Consider the following 19,827-nt stretch of genomic DNA (forward strand, 5'->3'; position numbering starts at 1 on the left):
ATCACAATGCAACACAAATGCTTACATATGCATGTTACAAGACATAGAAACATAAAGCCGCCGATAAATACTCCTCCTGCATAACCTAACAAGGTCCGGGCCGGGAGATATTCAACGACTCCCTCATCACTCCTCCCACATAACCTAAAAAGGTCCGAGCCGGGAGATATATAGGGCTTTTACAACCAAACGCCCCCCAGACCGTAGCCTGTGTCGTTTGGAGGTGCTGAGAGTAACCACTGCTTAGACTTCTTAATACTCCTCCCGCATAACCATCCAAGTCCGGGCCGGGAGTCACAACAACAATTATTTTACAAGCATACAACCAAACGCTCCCCAGGCATCGGCCTGCGTCGTTCGGAGGTTTTTAAACATACAACAAAATGCTCCCCAGGCATCGGCGTGCGTCGTTCGTAGGTTCAAACAATACCAAAACAATATTTCTCACTTCTCCACCCGAGAGTAAAATCACCAATCATTGAAGCCAGTATCAAACCAGAGTCAAACAATTCAAATCAGCACCAAAACAAATTCAAAACAGATACTATCCATTTCAAACAAATTCCAAACAGGACCACCAAACAAGATCAAACGTAACTCAAACTTAAAAAGCAATCTCGACATCATTCGAGCTCGGAAAGTCGACTAACTTTCCATCTTGAAACCTGCACCAAAAATTAGGGTTAGATTCCTTCCATGAGGTCGTAGCCGAGCGCAGCATGGTCCGTCAGCTCTTGGACAAACAATGTTGCTTTGGCGGCGATGGTAGTCCCAAGATAGCAATTGCACTAAACCTTCAAGGTCATCTGCTCGTGAAGAGACATCTATTGAGAGACGTCGAGCAATTTCAAGATATAATCTGCTAGGGTTTCCATGGCAAGCATTTCAGGATACCCCACTCTACCAGAAGTTGCACTTCGAAGGAAGGTGTCAGAAACCATATAACTTCGGAAGAAAGAAAAATTTCTTGAAAGCTTGCCAAGTACTTGGAGTGTGCAGCTTGGTAGCTATTGACATCAACATCTGCATGGCACTGCTTTTGAGAAAAACAGTGACTCGAAACAAATATCGGATCTTTCTTTGCAAGTGATCTTAATGGCTTATGCCCAGTAAGACATGAGCGGTGAAGACAGGAGCGTGCCCGATGCGCGATGAAGTAAGGGTGGGAGTGGCTATTAAGTCCGGATTTGAGGGCGAAGATGCCTCATAAAATTCCAATAGCTCTGTTTGCTCTTTTGTAGGACCGGTATGCTTTTAAAAAAGCACACGCCTGATGCTCTGATACTACTGTCACAAGGAGGGCACCACGTGCCAATAGAAAAGAACAGTCTGAACAGACTTTTAGCACTTCAATAACAACTGAATTGAAAGAGAGAGACGACACGCGACACGGAGTGGCGGAATTCCACGCCAGAGAGTATTGGCCCCAAACCTTGGCGCCCCTTTCGGTATTTCTTTATATTGCATCAACATAGTACAAGCTGGTACTCCAGACTGAAGGGGATCGGGGAGCACCACAGACAGAGAGTGAGAGAGAGAAGGAGACACACACGATGTGGGTGGGGAGACTGTGAAGTGGCAGCTCCCCCTATACAATATACTCACTATAAGTATAGGGTAACAGTGGGCGGGCGCCCATGACCTGGGCGACCGGTCAAGGCACATAGGCCTTAACCCCAACAACCTCCCACTTAAAGGCCAATGTGCCTTTAAGCAAGATCGACTAGTGTACAACTAATAGAAGGTGAGATATTCTCTCAACCTATGCCCACTGACTCTCGATGAGCTAGTGCATCCGGCTCTACTGATAGACAAACATCCCACTGCGGAAGCCACACAGAGCTAGCTCCAAGCTGCAAAGAGTCTATAAGAGCTCATGCACTCCTGCAAGTATCGGTCCAATCCCTGCAAACCTCCCCTATGCTCTATGCCGAGAGCAGTCATCGAACAACTAATCAACCCTGTTGCAAATGCTCCCACTTCAGCTGCTATGTCGGACCTTGAGATCAGCATCTCGTACATGAGGACACCAAACGTTGATGCAACCCTGGCAATCTCTGCCACCTCCAACTCAGAACTCAACTCATGGCAATCCTGTCCCCTATCATAGAGACCATGGCACTCTGACTCCGAGCTCTGGAGTGACTCCTCGTGCCCACCACATATCACATGTGTACCAAGAGTATCCATCTGTCCTGAATCTGCATCAAGATCTGGCATAAGCATATCAAGAAATGACTCCACAATAGCCGATATCTCAGCATCCATGTGAGTCATCTCTGTCATCACCTCTGATGACTCATCCTGCTGTGACTCACTAGAGCTGTCCCGCTCTACCTGTGCAACCGTAGACGCAACCTGCACAACAAGGTCACTGCTCTGCACTCCATGCAAAGCATCCTGCAACCCACAAGCAAAAGAGACTCGCCTGCTCTCTCGCTCTCTACCTGGCTGCATGATCACAGAGACAACACCGTCTCTCCCGTGATCCACATGCAATGGGTAACCTGTACCACTCCTGGCACCTCTCGCAATCACTAGCGAACCCAAATGCATCACAATCTCGCTCTCGTAGCGAAATCTGACATCCACAATCTCTAAGCTGACCAATCGAGATCAAACTCACTGTCAAATCTGGTACATAGCGCACATGTCGTAACAAGTAAGATGCACCACTCGGTAATGACAGTCTCACATCTCCTGCACCTGCTATCGCATGCACCGATCCATCGGTCAAACGTACACTGCCAAGCATCCCGCTAGAATAGCTACAAAACCATTCACGATGCGGCGTGACATGAAAGATAGCATCTGCATCTAGCAACCACTGCGAAGGGAGTGCACTATCCACATGTATAGCATCTCGTGCATAGCTCGAGGTAAAAGTGACATCCCCGTCACTAGTATACTCCGACACTACATCTGCCTCAACTGTCAAAGCAACTGAGTCCATGGCATCACTACATACATCTCTGAGACTGCCATGTCTCCTACGATGTCGCATATGACGAAAACAGCGCCGTCTAACGTGTCCAGAATGACCACAATACCAACATGTCACCTGTCGGCGTGCTCGTGAATGTACATGTCTCACACGAGTCCGTGATGACTCAGATCTATCATACATATCATGTAATCTGCGCCAAAGTGCTCTCGAAGTAGTCTCATACATAACAAGAGCATATACAGATTCCGCAAGGTGCAAAGAGAGTGTAGATAGTGCCATCTCCTCTAGCTCCTGCCACTGATCGTCAGACATGTTTGAAGGTCTACCTGCATCACCACTCAATGGTCGATGCAACCCTCGCTGTGTCAATGCATCAAGCATACACTCTCTCCATGCTGCAAAGTCTGACCTATCAAACATGCACATTTCGGAGAGATCATAATCTGAGCGATCACCTGTCTCTGCCATGAGCACAATGTAGCAAATTAGAAAGCAAAACCACCTCACCAACAACACCTGGAAACTGTCTACAAATATGGCCAGAAACACAATGTAAAGCCTGTGAGACACACTCTAAAATAGAGCTCCCGCAATGTCAATACAAGCCTCGCATGCTCTAGTATCACACTGCAATCTGTGAGCTAATCACCAAACCCACACTGTGCGGTATCGATGCATACACACGCACAAATCTCCCACCTGCAGAGAACACCGCACGCAAATGCTGAGTGCAACCCGCAATCTCTACCTAGATCGCATAAATGATACGCATAAAACTCCTGGGAAAATTTTGCCAGAGTTTTGTCAATAAAATGGCCACAAAATCAGTAACCAAACTGACTACACGCTCAAAACCATGAGCAACCAAAGCGCATCAAACCGCACTCCAAATGCATGCACCAATCTCCACACTTTGCATACATCATTGCAAACACATGCAAATCTAGTACACAAATATGTGCTCTACCTGTGACTGCCAAAAACATGCTCGAGGCATACATTGCTGAGCTCAAAATGCAATCACATTAGTCTCCCTGAGCATCAAACCACATAAGACATACATTGTATCCTCCCACCTGTGAGGAAACTTGCAGCAAATATCACTCTCACATTTGAGAGCAAACCATGTGTGGAATCCTCGACACACAATAAACCACTGCTGCTGTAGCAGCGTTCAGAATTTTAAAATTCTGATATGAGGAGCGCGTCTGGAGCGTGCCAAAACCCCAAGGTAGACTCCTGGATCACATGTATCCGAGTCCGGGTGTGAAAGCTATGCCAAAAACCTCCGTTTCGACCCAAAAACGCAGCATAAACTACCAAAAGAGGGCTGAAAAATGCAGCTCCTCAACCGTAGCTCGAATGAGGTTTCTGATGGCTCGAATGGCTTCGAAAGGGGGGTAAAACGTCAGGACGCCTGGTGGAAACGCTCTCGGAAAGCTGAATTTGCCGATGCCGAAGTCGAAACCCTGTTTGCACTCTTGAAAGTGCGCGCGCGCGCGGAAGCGATTTCGGGAATGAAACTAGCTCTCCGCTGTCGTCGTGACTGTGCACACACGCGCTCCCTCCACACCTACGCTCTGATACCAATTGAAGGGGATCGGGGAGCACCACAGACGGAGAGTGAGAGAGAGAAGGAGACACACACACGATGTGGGTGGGGAGACTGTGAAGTGGCAGCTCCCCCTATACAATATACTCACTATAAGTATATGGTAACAGTGGGCGGGCGCCCATGGCCTGAGCGACCGGTCAAGGCACATAGGCCATAACCCCAACACAGACTTTGCACCTTCTCCAGGAAGCATGCCAGAGAATGAGCCCTAACCTCATATAAAAAGGCCCTTGGCCTAAAAAGAAATTACAGTGAAAAGCCTTCAAAACTCAAAAGCTCCTGGTCCAAAAAGCAATGCCAAAAGCTACTAGCTTTTCGTAAATCGTGCTGGTGTCCGTACAGCAGGCCACGTGTTAGCCTGCCACATCAGAAAATCAGGGTTAGGGTTTTTGAGTTTAGGGTTAGTGTTTCGGGCAGAATTAGGGTTTTTGATTTTAGGGTTAGGGTTTTAGCAAAATTAGGGTTTTGGGCAGAATTAGGGTTTTTGATTTTAGGGTTAGGGTTTCAACAAAATTAGGGTTTCGACACGTCAGCAGTTTGTTACAACACCGATCAGTCCAAGTAGAATCTTATTTAGACATGCTTTTCAATAATGCTTAAGGCTTACACGAGGGAGGGATGCCAGTTGGAGCTTGAGCCTGGAGGCTTGACAATGAAGGTTTGGATCCTTGAGGCCCGAGGAAGAGGGTGAGGTTGAGAGCGACAGAGCTTGAGGCTTGAACTTTGAAGCCTTGTGGGAAAGGGAGAGGGAGAGAGGGCCTTGAGGGAGAGGGTGAGGTAGAGAGATTGAGAGAGAGAGGGTTTAAAGCCCTTCTTTATATAGGAGAGGATGGTAAGAAAACCCCCCAAAAGTTCAAAAGACCTGTCCCAAACAACCATATTTTCAAGCTTTGGTGTTCCGGATGCTACTATTCCGCGTTCTGCTTGCCGTTTTGGTTGTTCTGGGCCCCATTCTGACTGCCGTTCCGGTTATGCGTAGGAAGGGAACGATGTTCTGTTCCCGTTTTCGTTTTCGTTTCAAGGAGGTGCCGGGCTTGGGAACACATTCCGGGAACGGGAGGGCCTTGTTCCCCCCGTTCCTTGTTACTCTAATGGAGACAAATTTCCCACCTCTACCATCTTCACTAGCCTCTTCTTTCCTTCCGCTCCCACCCTCTGACACTACAACACTATCACCCTCTGTCACACAACCCCACCCAACCACGTCTACCCATGGCACTCCATCCTCTCTACCTCTCCTGTGCACCCCACCACCCCCTCATGCTCCTAGATCCTTGCTTCTGTACCTCCAACTTGGCAGTTTTCTAGAGCTAGGTACAACAATGAAAACACTAGTTTTTTATTGGTTCGACTGTACATTGGATGACGTGGATAGAAGGCACACTCTCTTCTAGGTAGTAGGCAAAGTCCCATGTTCTCCTTTTCCCTACCTTTTACTGGCAAAGAGACATGAACAGAGGTTTAGTTATGGATTGTTTTCTTCGCCACACCTTACAGACTATCCAGACTTGTGCAAGCTGTTGCATTCCATCATGCATTGCTACAAATAGACTGACACAGAGCATAGGAGCGATACAATGGCTCCATATAAAGGACTGCTACTGTTCACCGCTCGTTTTGTCCGTGGACCATACTACATTAATCCCTCCCACCATGCGAGTATCTTCTAGCATGCTCATCTGACTACTTTGGTTCCTTACAGCTGCTCGCTCCTTTGCTCCAGGACCTCCTCCGACCACTTCCCCATGACGAGGATGCGCTTCCTTTAGCTCTTTGTTCCACAGCTTCGGCCAAGGATCAAGAGAGCATGGCAATTGATCTTCAGTCTTGTAGCCGATGACAGGATTGATGTATGCTTCTGAGGTTTCAGATTCATCATTGGTTGACAGATGGATTTACATATTGTCACTTGGAATGTCATTGGCTTGTATCACACTAGCATCAGTGGTTCCATACAGAATTTGCTTTGTAGAGATTTGCGCTCTCATGTAGATCTAGATGTGGATATCCTTCTTGTGCAGGAGCACAAGTTATGTATGGATTGTTATTGCAAATGCAGCAAGTTGTTGCTTGGGGATTCTCGTACATTTTGGGAAACTGCGATAGGACAGCCTTACTCTAGCACTGATGTATGCATTTCTGTGGGACCTCGTTGGCGCCATTGTGTTCGTGACGATGGTACTTTAGTACACGGTAGAATGATGAGGGTTACTCTAGAGATTGATTATACCCTGGTTGGTGTAATGTGCATCTATGCCCCCACTTCAGCCTAGGATAGAGTTCTGGCAATAGATTGTACTTGCATTGCCCCTATGGTTTCGTGGGTTGTCGGCGGTGATTTCAACAATGTAGAGACCATTGATTATTGGCACGCGATTCAGCCCCCATCCTTACCATATGTAGCACCATGTGAGAGAGATGCTTGGGACAGATTCCTTTTCGCAGTTTTTTGGCACAGACGCTTGGCATATTTTATTTGTGGCTCACGCTCCACAGTCATTGTAGTTTTCGTGGGGTTTTAGACGGCAATCAGGTCGTTTGTTGGAGAGACTGGACAGATTCAATGTGGGCACATGGTCAGCATCCCATGGTGGTACAATTATGATTTGGCATGGCACAGTGCTCTGTGATCATGCCCTAGTTTCTTTGCACTTGAGTTTTGCAATTTCCACTATGCCTAGACGTGGATCGCGCATACCTGACTTGGTGTTAGAGGATGCTTCATTGTCTTAGTTGATTCAAGATGTTTGGACATGCACTGCTTCTTCAGATCCAGGGTCCCATTTGCTTACATGCATCATTGCGTCCTCTGAGGCTTGTAGACAGACCACTGCAGACCTGCGAAGACGCGTGTTTTGTATGGAGCGTGACCTACAGGACTGTTTGAGCTGCATTCGCCGACAGCTTGAGGAGTTTCCGGGAGATGAGTTCCTGGGTGAGCATGAGGTCGACACTAGAGAGACACTTAGTCACATACAGACTGAGAAATCCAAATTTGCATATCATGCTTAGGTCTCTACATGGATATCCAAAGCGGAAAGGATGAATAAGAATTTCTTTGCCCACTTCCGAGAGCGTCCCAAGGCGACTTCCATTAGAGCCTTGTGTGATTCTGTAGACAGATTACATGCGGATCTTGATGATATCTTTTCTTTCTATGAAGCAATTGAGTGGACTCATCGGATAGATCAGCCTATAGCTTTCATTCCTCTTGATTTTGAGAAAGCTTATGATTGAGTAGATTGGGGTTTCTTGGAGGGCATTATTCAGAGGATGGATTTTTCCTTTGTGGATCAGAGGTGCATCTGCACTATATTGTTCTGCTTCCAACACTGTCACAATTAGGGGTCACATTGGCTGCGGTTTCTCTGTCTTGTTCAGTTCGCCAAGGATGCCCCTTGGTTGCCTATTTCTTTTCTTTTTTTGTGGTCATGTCTCTCTTCTTGCGCTATAGAACCCCACAATTGAGAGGTCTTACTATGCCATTGGCTGACTCACCAGATTTGTTGGACCAAGAATATGCTGATGACACTATGCTCTTTGTTCGATATGACACACCCACCTTGGACAGTCTACGGGATGCTTTTGCTACTTTTGCATGGCTAGTGGTGCTCTCATAAATTGGCACGATTCTTTTGGCTTTCTCGTAGGAGTAGATGAAGATTGTCACTAGGGTGCACATGATAATTACCTAAAGGGTAGACTTGCAAATACTTCGGGATTGATGTATCCGTTGAGCAACAGATAGTGCTTGTGCTATAGTCCATTTGGAAAAACTTAAAAGTGACTCGTGACTACCTATCGGGGTCGGTCACAAGTTTTTCAAGACAGGCAATCATGGTGTCCATGGCCTCATATATCTTGCCAATGCAAGGTTTCATGGAATCCAACACTCGCAGGAGGTGGATGATAGGCTTCATCATTTTGGAGATTGTCTTTACTTCCTCCCACCATTCCGGCATGTCGGCCCGTGCTCAGCATGCCACTCCATTGACAATTTTTGACTCGGGCATTGCTCCTCAAGAGTCTTCTCAAGGTGTAGGAGCTTTTGCTTCTCCTCTTCCAAGACGGGTTGCGAGCAAAATTGAACTTGATTCCTTTTTTCGTGAAGGAAGTGGGCATCACCTTCCTCACGGAACCATTGCGTTCGTAGCCACAACGGCGGCACTTCCATGGCTTGCTTCCACCTCCAACACTGGACTTGGGAGCAATCACCTCATTCCACCATGTACATGTGAAGTTGGTGGAGGAAGGGGGTTGAGAAGCCGCGGCAGGGCCGAAGGAAGGAGAAGGAGGAGGGCTTAGAGAAGCTTCGGATCCATCTTGAGATGCCATAGATGATAGATATTAGAAAAAGCTCGGAGAGAAGGAGAGAGGGATAGGCTTCAAGGCTCAAGCCTTCAAGGAATCAAGCCTCAAGGCTCCAAAGTTTCGACTTGGAGAGAGAGAGAGAGAGAGAGAGAGAGCGAGAGAAGGAGAGACTCAAGAGGGGAGGGCAACTTGCAAGGCTCAAGGCTAAGGGCTTGCCACAATGCCACTTGAGTCTTGGTTCTTGGCCCTTGAGGCTTGAGGCTTGGGAAGTTGCCTTGGGTATGAGGCTTGAAGTTGAGCCTCTTGAGCCTTGGCTGCTCTTAAATAGACACTCCCCCCTCCCCATCCCCATCCCCCGCCCCCCCCTCCCCCCCCAAAGTGAAACGGCCCCTAGAGCCTAAACATTGAACGGCCTTATGGAATTTGAAATTCAAATTTTAAATGTCTCGCCATTGCCCACGCGCCTTGTCCGCATTCCATCCGGACTTGTCACCGGGGACGCGTGTCCCGCCCCTGTCCCCGCCCCGTGTGATGAACGCGGCTCCGTTCCAAATTAGCGTCCTCCCGTCCCACGTCCCGGCGTCCCTCGCCTCATCCCCACAGTTAAGGGCCGCGTCCCCCCGTCCCTTGTTTCTATGCATTTCACCTGATTGTCATGCCTTGATTGAGGGACAAACTACTTTAACTTCCCATCAAGGATGGTGGGTGTACTTCGATCTCAACTCCGGAGACCCGATTGTTGCTCAGCAGGGGACTCTAGTCATTGGCATCGCTGTGCCTGTCCATCATGGACGTCCCATCAGATTGGACTTTCAGGGTGAGGTTTCACCTGATCAGAGGCTGACTGCCCATTGGCAGCTTGTTAGAGTGGTTGGCTCTTTCAAGAGGAGATCGTGTGTTGACCATGTTTTCATTGTTGAAGAGGCTCTACTTTGGAAACTATGGATTTGGCAGGGCCACTCTCCACGACTGGGATCGTGGAGAGTGGCACTCGCCTTCGTTGAGTGATGAGTGGCACTCGCCTTCGTTGAGTGATGATGACGCCCCTCTTATCCTTTTTTGAGTACATAGTCTCCCTCGGGAGGAGGCTTCTTTTGTGCACCTGGCATCCACCTCATTGTCCACGCCGATCTGAGGTGTGGCAAGATCAATGCATCCTCCTCGCTTTTAGTGACAGTTTTGGTCCTCCATCTGGATCCTCCGGATCAGCCGCAGGATATGTTTTTTCATGTGGATGATAGCACATACTGGATTGCCTGTAGGCACTTGGTCAGCAGTCATTGGTCATGATCTGACTTGTTAGAGATGTACTTTGGAGCATGAGTCTTTGAGGCACTGTTTCTAGGTTTGTCCATTTGTGCGGTCAGTGTGGATGGCAGTTTGTTGTTTGTTGATTAGAGTGGGGATCCATGATGGGTTTGTGACATGGGGGAAGTTGCATGACTTTTGCAATTTGCAGGGTCACATATCATTTTTCAGGGCTTGCCAACAGATTTGGTCTTCTTGCTTACTCCCTTAGGATACAGACCATGTACTCTACAAATGATACCAGATGCAGGTCATGAATTGAATTTTTGCCACTGTGACACAATTTTCACCACGATATGCAGCATCACACTTTGGACCATGTGGAAAGCTCGTTGTGCCCACATCCTGGGCTCTCAGTCCTCCCCTGTTTTGACAGCCATTTGGACAGAGTTGCTGCATACTCTTCGTAGTCAATGGGATTCTTGAGCAGGCTCCTCCAAGGCAGCAGAGTAGCGTCGATGTGTCTTGCTTCACAGGTGGGCGAGACCATCAGCCCTACCTTGTCTGGCACATGCCGCCCTTTGTCGAAGGTTGATTTGCCTACAGCCATGCCAGATTGCCGCTGCATATCTGCTTGCCTCAGAATCTACTCTAGCGGCCTCGAACTGGCGACCGTTTGTGTATTTGCTGTGTGGTTGCATGTTTCAATTGTGTGAGGTTTTTTCTTTTGTTTGCTTGCCTACAGCTTTGGGTGGCTTGTTTCTGCTTCAGCTCTCTACAACCTTCTTCCCTTACTCCCCTGCTCCCAGTTTTTGAGCAGTATCACCTATCATTTGTAACTCTCATCATTGGTAGATTTTCCCCTCAGGTTTGTGGTTGTTGAATATCTTAGGGGTTTTTCCACTATCACCTCCGTCATATTCTGTGTGCCTCCAGGCTGATATGATGCCTTCGGGCCTGAGATTGATTAGGCTATTCCTCCTAACTAGCATAGCTACATTGCGGGACACACCGTTTTACCTTTTCATCAACGTTGGTGGGTGTTTTTCAACCCAGACATTGGAGCCCCGATTGTTGTGCAGCATGGGACTTTGGTATTTAGCATTGCACGGATTGGCTATCATGGGCGTGTAATGGGATGGCACCATGTGCCGAGTGAAAAGAACAGAATTTTAGCTCTTCAAAACAAGTGAATAGAAAGAGAGAGGATCCATACGACAAACGGAGGGGCAGAGTTCCACTTCCAGACTGCAATGGCCCCAAACCTTGGCGCTCCTTTCAGTATTTCTTTATATTGCTCAACAAGGTACAAGCTCAGAGAAGTCTGCTATGTTTCTCCATGTTCTAGTATGCCACAGAGAGAGAGAGAGAGAGAGAGAGAGAGAGAGAGAGAGAGAGAGAGAGAGAGAGAGAGAGAGAGAGAGAGAGAGAGAGAGAGAGAGAGAGAGAGAGAGAGAGATAGTTCTATTATCGTTCTGGGAGGTCAAATATGACCTATGGGACCAAATGAACATGTCACGTGGTGTGAGTGGAGTTCATAAGTGACTCTCGATGCTCAAAAATGGCTGAAATGAGCGTCGCAATAGAGAGTCCACATCGTGGTTGGGAGAGGAAGGTATGTAGGGAGAGCTCATGGCTGAATATATGGGGAAAAGAGGACCTAATGTGGTCAAAAGCTGAGCACTCAAGTAGTGTGTGGTACTCACTCTCTCGCACTTGACGAGGGCATAAGGTGCAAAGTCGATGACACTCCTCGCCAGTGCCCCAACGTCCTGTCTCGCAGCGTAGAGAATGGGAGCTAAGACGAATGGAGGCAATGGTGCGGATCGCACTCAACGGGATGGGCTCAAGGATGTAGGAATGGGTTCGGTTACCTCGTTCCGAGAAGAAGAGAGATTTGTAGTTTGGGGCAACGTGTGTGGTGTAATGGCTGAAGCGAGAACCTCCGGATTTCTCCCAAGCCATGATACATTGGCGTTGTAAGAAGGCCTCATTAACTTGGGAGTCGATCGACGCATCCTTGACCAAGTGACATGCATCCCATCTTCCAAACCATTTCTTGATATCAAGCATCCACCCCGAACTTAGTAATTTGCTCTTGCATGTCTTTTGAACCTTTTGACTTGCTTCATATGCGATTCTAGGAAGTCGATGCAAAGGGCTACGTTGTGTCTTATGCATGTACTCCACAACCCTTTCCATGCCCAAGACCTCAATGGGAAGCGATCCGGACTCAAGAAGTAAGAGCATGTAGGGTGTTTGTGTCTTGACTTGGAGAAAGTTGGTGAGAAAACGCTTTTGGACATTCTCAAACTCTTTCCAAGTAGACTTCCCGATGCTTCCACCCCACACCTCCACTCCATAAAGAAGCACCGGTGTCACCAATGTGTCAAAGAGGTACTTTTTGAGAGCCCAACACTTGATCTCTCCTGCATTGCACATGTTCTCAAATGCATAATAAGCCCTCTTTCCGGCTTCCAAGTGACGCATTGCACAATCCTTCCATTTATGATTGGATGGAACCTCAAGGCCAAGGTACTTGAAGTGATCTACCACTTCAAGTTTCTCATTGTTGTATACAATGCATGGATTTTCGTCATTGAGGGTCTTTACAAGCATAACCTTGGTTTTGGATCCATTCACGATCAGCCCGCTATGTAGGCAAAAGCGTTCCAAGACACTCATAAGCTTTTGTGCATCTTCTAAGGTATGTGCCAAGAGCACTACATCATCGGCATAAAGCAAAAGCATGATCACCGCATTTCCAATCTTAACCTCTTCTATGCCTTCTTGCTGCATAAAATCAAGAACCATGTATTCCAATTCATCAATGAGTAGCCCAAAGAGGATTGGGGAAAGTGGGCATCCTTGTTTGACACCAATAGTGCTTGCAAAAAATTCTGAAATTCCATCTCCCATACGTAATCGACATATCACTTTTTGGTAGATGCGAAAGACTGCATGCATAAATTCTCTCGGCACTTGAAGACTTTGCATACGTCTCCAAAGATTTCCTCGCGGTACCATGTCAAAAGCTTTCTTGAAATCCACAAAGCAACAATACAACTTTTTTCCTTTCAATCGAGACGCTTCCATAAGAACTCGAAGAGTGACAAGGTGATCAATAGTGCTATGATGCTTTCGAAAACCTGCTTGGCCAAGCGCACGTTTGCCATGCTTTTCAGCCCATTCACTTATCTTCATCTCCATGATACATCCAAATAACTTTGCCATCAAAGAACCAACCATTATAGTGCGATAGTTGTTCACATTGTTTACATCTCCTCCTTAGTGCAAAGGTTTGATCCAATTTGCACTCCAATCATGAGGCATGCCATACTGAAGTGCAAGGTTAAACATATCGCATATCCAATATCGTGTTTTCTTGCTTGTCCATTTAATCATTTCAGCCTTGATACCTTGAAGGTCACTTGCCTTGCGAGTAGCAAGTTTCTCAAGCGCGTGGCATACATCTTCAATGGTAAAGAAGGGAGACATAAATGGAAGGGAGCTACAACCCTCCATCTTATCAACATTGGGTTGCTCATAGAGGTTCTTACAATGCATATACATATCCTCAAGAGTCAAGTCACCAAAGCTTTCAACGCGCTTGCCTTTTAGATTTTGCCAAAACTTGCCACATGCATGTGCTTTCTCTTGTGCTAAAAGAAGTTGTTTTTCGACTTCCCACCTTCTCCTCTTCTTTTGAACAAGTGCTTTGTATGTGTGTGAACATTCCAAGTAAACTTCCTTGTCTTTGGTTGCATCCAATCTTAGCAAGTGTTTTCGGGCTTGACTACATTCCATGTCAAACCATTTCTTCTTGGTGCTACCCTTCTTAGACCTTTTGCAAGACATGTGTTTCGCCGAAAAGCATTCCTTCGCACAAGAGAAAATTACTTCTTTGAAAACTTTCCACTTGCATTCTAATGTTGGGCTCCCTTGATGCTCTATCATGCTTAACATTTGGTCCACTATATCAGCATATATAAGTGCTCGTTTGAAGTCTAGACGTAGGTACAAATGATTCACATCATGATTGGAGGCTACATGCTCGGGCCGTTTACCACACTTGAGGTCAATACATAACATCCTATGATCCGATTCCGGATTCCATTCACCAAGTGTAAAGCTTTGTATGCATTTTAGAGTGGCTTCTGAGAACAACATATAGTCAATCACGCTAGCACCATTGTGCTTTCTACATGTAAAGTCATTGGTGCCTTGCCATAGAGATACACCATTTGCAATGAGCATTCCGGTACTATTGCACATATGTAGAAGTGACTTTCCATAGTGATCCACTTCTTTTGCATCATTAGAACTTCGATTATACATGTATGAGTCATCCACTCTTCTTGATACATGCGGCATGTCGACTTGTTGTGTGTCATGTTGTAACATATTTGTGCGAGCATTCATGTCTCCAAAAACAATGACTTCACCTTGATCCTTGTAATGAGCAATGTCTTCCACAAAGGGCTGATCTCTATCCATATTCAAGCGAGCATAAAAGTTGGAGTCATAGTGAGGAATGTAGCAGCCGGCCACAAACATGACTTGACCATTTGGTGGGCTGATTTTCAGCCATAAGTAGCGTTTATACTTATCTTCTTTGACAATGGAAACATCTTTCAAACCCTTTTTGGTCATACATGCTACGCCTCCTTGGCCTCTTCGTTGCTTTGCATTTTTGGCCCACATCAAAGAATGCACATCGTATTTGTCAAATCCAAGAATTCGTTGCGCATCATGCTCCCATGTTTCGACAAGAAGTATCACATCAGAGTCATTGGTAAGCTCATCAATGCCAATTCCCGCATTCCATGGATACCCGTTACAATTCCAAAAGCTTATTCGCAAGCGTGAGTTGGTCTCATAGATCATGTGTCCCTATTTGTTGGGTGGACTTGCATCCTCCTCAAGTGCCTTTTCTTCTTGAGATGATACCTTAACCTTCTTGCTTCTTTCCTCGTATGCTTTGCGACGTACATTTTGTTGCATAAGAGTGCGATCCTCATATACATTACAACCCGTTCCTTTGAGGTAGATCCAACCATTGTCAAGGATGATCTTTCTCTTTACCTCATCAGCCATGGTACATACAATAGGTCTTTCTCCCGAGCGAGGGACTCCTTGTTTTCCAACTCGATGTGCACTATAAGCCATGATTCCTGACATACCAAAGTGTGTAGCAAAAAACTCTTCAATAGCAACCGCAAGAGATTGGGGTGTTTCCATGCTTTCCTCCTTGATTCCACGAATGACGATGTTCTTTGAGCGTTTTTGTCGTTCTTGCAATTCTTGAGTGTCCACATTCTCTACATTCTTTGCTTGGATAACGGCTTGCGTGATAGGAGATGTAGAAACCACATTATCCTTACATATATCAGCCCATGATTTGGATGCATTTCTCATCTCACATACATCATGTCGTATTGTATCTATCGTTTCCTCTTTCAATACATGATCACTCTCAACTTTTCTCAAGCGCTCTTTCACTACATTCATGTCAACAAGAGAGCGTTTACATTCTTGAACTTCATTCTCAAGATGCATCAAGCGTGTTGTTTGCATTTCAAGAACCTTCTTGAGGTGCTCATTCTCCACAACGAGAACTCTTAAAGTACCATTTTCCATTGCAAGTGCGCGTAACTCTTCACCTTGCTTGTTGACGGTTTCTTGTAACGAGATCAAGTAAGCCATGATCATTGCTTCCGTTGTTGTAGACGATGTGGTTGGATTAGCATCCAAATTCCTTGGAGATTTTGCATCATTCTCCATGGCGAGTGTGGCTTTTCCACCCTTGCGAGTTTTGTCTGACATTGCCTTCAAGTCGGCAACAAAAACGCAAAGTTTTGACAGTTTTTTCAGTTCTGAGATGCTGTTACAGCAAAGCCTTCCATTACACAGAAAAATTCTGTCTTTACATCAATGCGTAGAGGGCTTCGTGCTCTTCGATTGAGGCTATAGATCACCTAAATCGGAGTTCGGATGAGCAAGTTATGGTCAAAAGAGTGAACTGTTGTCTACTAGGTCAAAAAACGGCTGTGAGAGAGAGAGAGAGAGAGAGAGAGAGAGAGAGACAACGTATTTAAAGGCTCTTGGCCCATCCAAAAGCATGCCACATGGAAAGCTATTGATCTCAAAGCATCTGGTCCAGAAGCTGCCACCTATGGGGCTGTCCGTACAGTACTGACTTGCGGGCTAGTCCGTACTTTGTTGCCACGTCATCATTATCCATGCAATTTGGCTTTTACTTGGTCTTTGATTATTTTAGGCTCCTCATCATTGATCTGCAAGTTGGTAGGGTTAGGATTTTTAATCCTAACCCCTTTTATGGCACTATTGTGACGTCTACTTCATCCATATGTTACATTTTTGCACTTAATCCTGATGGACACGCAAAGATGGACGAGAATGGAGACCCCAATCCTCGAAAGGGTGCGCCTCTTAGTCCAAGGGCTACGACTCTTCATCAAATGGTTGCACCCTTACACTGAATGGCTACATCTGTACAACAACTGGTCACAGCTATTGGTCAAAGTATGTAACACTTAGTCTAGAGTCACGTCTCTTCGTCAACAGACATGCCTCTTCACATGTGTCTTTTCATCTCCTATATAAAGGAGGGTATGTGTACAGTTTAATCAATCAGCTAGCGATTGGAGTTTCAAGGCCACTAGGGACACACCTTGGTTCCCAAGGAGCTCTTGCTGGAGATGGACCCTACTCCTGAGCCTATCCCAGAGCTGGAGCCTCGTCCAGGTTCCAGGGCTAATACCCAACCTGAACCTGAGCTAGAGTTTCCTGTCAAGAAACGGATTCCCGTCTTGGTAACCGTAGCAGAGTCACCTCCTATCGACGAGGTCGAGGACATCACAAATTTCCGACGTTGGAGGTTCATCCTACACTCTTCTCATACCCCACCTTGAGGAGTTGCATCTGGTGGATTCCTCCATATCCACCTTTGGTTTTTTGCTGCCCTGTACATCTTGCAAGGTAGGCTATTTCTAGCATCTCCAAGTTTCTACTATAATTTGTACTCAAATTTATAGAGAGAGAGAGAGAGAGAGAGAGAGAGAGAGAGAGAGAGAGAGAGAGAGAGAGAGAGAGAGAGAGAGAGAGAGAGAGAGAGAGAGTGATATAAGGCTTGATGGGTATTTATGTGGCCCGAAAAAGTTTCAAACTTCACGCTTTGGCCACCATCCTTGCCCAAACTTCACGCTCAAAATTACCATACTTCGGTTCTCGAATCTAATGATTCCTCTTTTTGCTAAAAGTAGTTCCAAAGGTGTAAGAATGATCGTTAGAGTTTGTAGAAAAGTAGTTTTAGTAATTGAATGGCGCAATTTGGGATCTTCTCGTCTAACACTTTCATTTCTTTGACCATCGTCGGTCTTCCTCACTGGAATTGGAAGGAGGAGGAGGAGGAGGAGGAGGAGGAGGAGGAGGATTGAAACACGTTGGGGGTGTTTTTGTTTAGACGACTCCTCTTGCCAATTCATCGAAGGTAGATTGGTGGTAGAGATAGCCGGGCAAAGACTCGGACTTTCGTCCCTGGTGAGATTGTTTCATGTATTTCGAATTTCATTGATCTTCCGCTCCACGTCTCGATCAATTTTCTCTGCTCTCGAAAGAAAGGTCTTCTTGTCAGATTTCGGCCTTTCTTTAACTTTCGTTGTGGACTTGAGAGGAGGGTTAGTGACCTTTTGCCACCCCGTAAAATTTTGGTATCGATTGTTCCTTCAGAACTTCAGCATATTTTGGATGGTCCTTAGAATACTTCATAAGGCGCTTTGCACAACTGCTTACTTGCAGTTTCTGTCTGAGATGTGCAATCTGTGGATCCTCAATGAGAGTTTCTTCGAGTTGGTCGTCCAACTCCTCGTCAATCGATCTATTGTTATTCGAACCTCTGTTGCTGTTATGTTCTTCCTGTAAAACTGTAGGCGGGACAGCTTCCCGTTCCTAATCGGATTCTTTGTCAAAATCCATGGCAATCACCCCCACAGCCTACCATAGTGGTGCTTCATCTGCCCTAGTATCACCGGCCTCATCCACCCTCAGCCTGACCACAGCCCCCCACCCCCTCGAAGGGCATGCGACAATGGGGCACGCAAAGTTATGCTTCACTAGCATTTTGTAGGTGGGAGTCTCCTACAATGGGTTGTGATTGTCGTATGGTTGATGTAAAGAGGTGTGTGTTAACCTCCCTTGGTTGCGAGCAAGGGACGTCTCTGCCTTTTAACACCTTGGTGACATCTGCACATAGCAAAACAATATCAAAGCACAGTATCTTCTTCTCAAATGGAAGCTCTTAAGGATGTTTGAAGTTCTGCCTCTGATCTTTTAGTATCTTTAGATACCTCAGCTTCAGAGGGCTCCTCCCTGGGGCAGCTCATCGCGTGTTTCTCTAGAGACTGATAAGGCTCTTGATGAAATTATTGTACCTTCACCTAGTTTAGACAGAGATTATATTCCTCTTGCTATGCTGACGACACAGTACGAAGAGAATTTCCCACCTGTTGGAGTTGATAAAAATGTATATGAGAACCAAGAAGTAGCCATGGTATTCATTGTGTATTGCATGAAATTTGGAGTCAAACCACCTAGACGCGTATCTGAGCAGAATGTGGTTAGGATGTTTTGTATATTGATCTTGCAGAATGTGAGCCAGCTCGTTTGAAAATTGAATTCCCCTGATGCAAAGTGCCACACAACCTCCATCCACCCCATGCCTACCTGCGCTTGCTTGAGATGTTGGCTTTATAGAAGATTCTTTGTGCATGCGTGTGTGCGTATGTGTGTGTGTGTGTGTGTGTGTGAGAGAGAGAGAGAGAGAGAGAGAGAGAGAGAGAGAGAGAGCGAGAGAGCGTTAGAGTTTTGTAGTTTCGGGGATTTTTGGAACCACAAATGATGGATGGTCATGCAAAGAAGTGGAGGCATTGACCCTCGAGTCATACTTGTTGCCAGGTATTTTGGTTCATGTCTGAAAATTACATGCTAGAACTACTAGTGTGTGAATGAGATGGGTGTTGACACTTCATACTGTTTTCTGGCAGCTAGACGCGTATCAAAGTTTAAAGTACTTCTCTTGTAATTGGCAAATCAAGGATAGGGGTTGGATTTTAGAGCCAAAAGTGAGCTGTATCCCATATGGACTTGAGTATCGAGGACTTAGACAAATAGGAGTATGGCAACATTTCTTGATTCCTCAAGTGCATATGAAATTTTGGAGCTAAAAGAGGCAAAAATTGCTAACTCAATTCATCTAAAGATCGCAAATTGCAGGAGTGGAGGTTAGTGTGAATCTGTAAGCAATTCACCTCACGCTATTATCAAGGCTAATGTAGGTAAGGCAATAAGTTTTTTTCTTCTTCACTAATGGAACCAAGTGTGGCCCCATTGCTAGGCATTTCAGAGATTTTTAATGTCATTTCTTTGGAGTCTACCACCCCTCTTTGAACCTTGGTGGACATGCCTCCACCATGCGCGCGAATTATGTTAATTATAGTGTATAATAGCAGAAGCTTCAATGACGGAGAAAAGAGTGTAGAAAGTGTGATGAATTTAATTGATTGTATGATTGGCAAGAGCTTGGCAAGTGAATCTTCCTCTGCACTTATCAAAACAGCAGCTTGCCTAAATCTGCAAATATGAGAACTTGTGACCAATGGGTCACATAAGACGTTGGGCTTAATAC

General features: G+C 46.0%; 1 protein-coding gene across 5 annotated transcripts in view; it reads left to right on the forward strand.

Moving 5' to 3' along the window:
- The window catches only part of LOC147437790 (uncharacterized), a 78,548-nt gene extending 59,039 nt beyond the window's left edge, over positions 1-19,509 (forward strand). For 4 of the 5 annotated variants that reach the window (XM_086487254.1, XM_086487252.1, XM_086487251.1 and 1 more), the window contains 2 exons: positions 19,014-19,097; positions 19,187-19,509. In XM_086487254.1, the coding sequence (XP_086343380.1) occupies positions 19,014-19,097; positions 19,187-19,224 (122 nt within the window). In that variant the 3' untranslated portion in view covers positions 19,225-19,509. The remainder of the gene's footprint in view (positions 1-19,013; positions 19,098-19,186) is intronic. The other variant, XR_015184905.1, reaches the window with a different exon arrangement.
- The last annotated feature ends 318 nt before the right edge of the window (positions 19,510-19,827 follow it).

The sequence above is a fragment of the Adiantum capillus-veneris genome, chromosome 17 (genome assembly GCF_014529385.1).
Source record: "Adiantum capillus-veneris isolate H3 chromosome 17, ASM1452938v2, whole genome shotgun sequence".
In the NCBI taxonomy this organism is placed as follows: Eukaryota; Viridiplantae; Streptophyta; class Polypodiopsida; order Polypodiales; family Pteridaceae; genus Adiantum; species Adiantum capillus-veneris.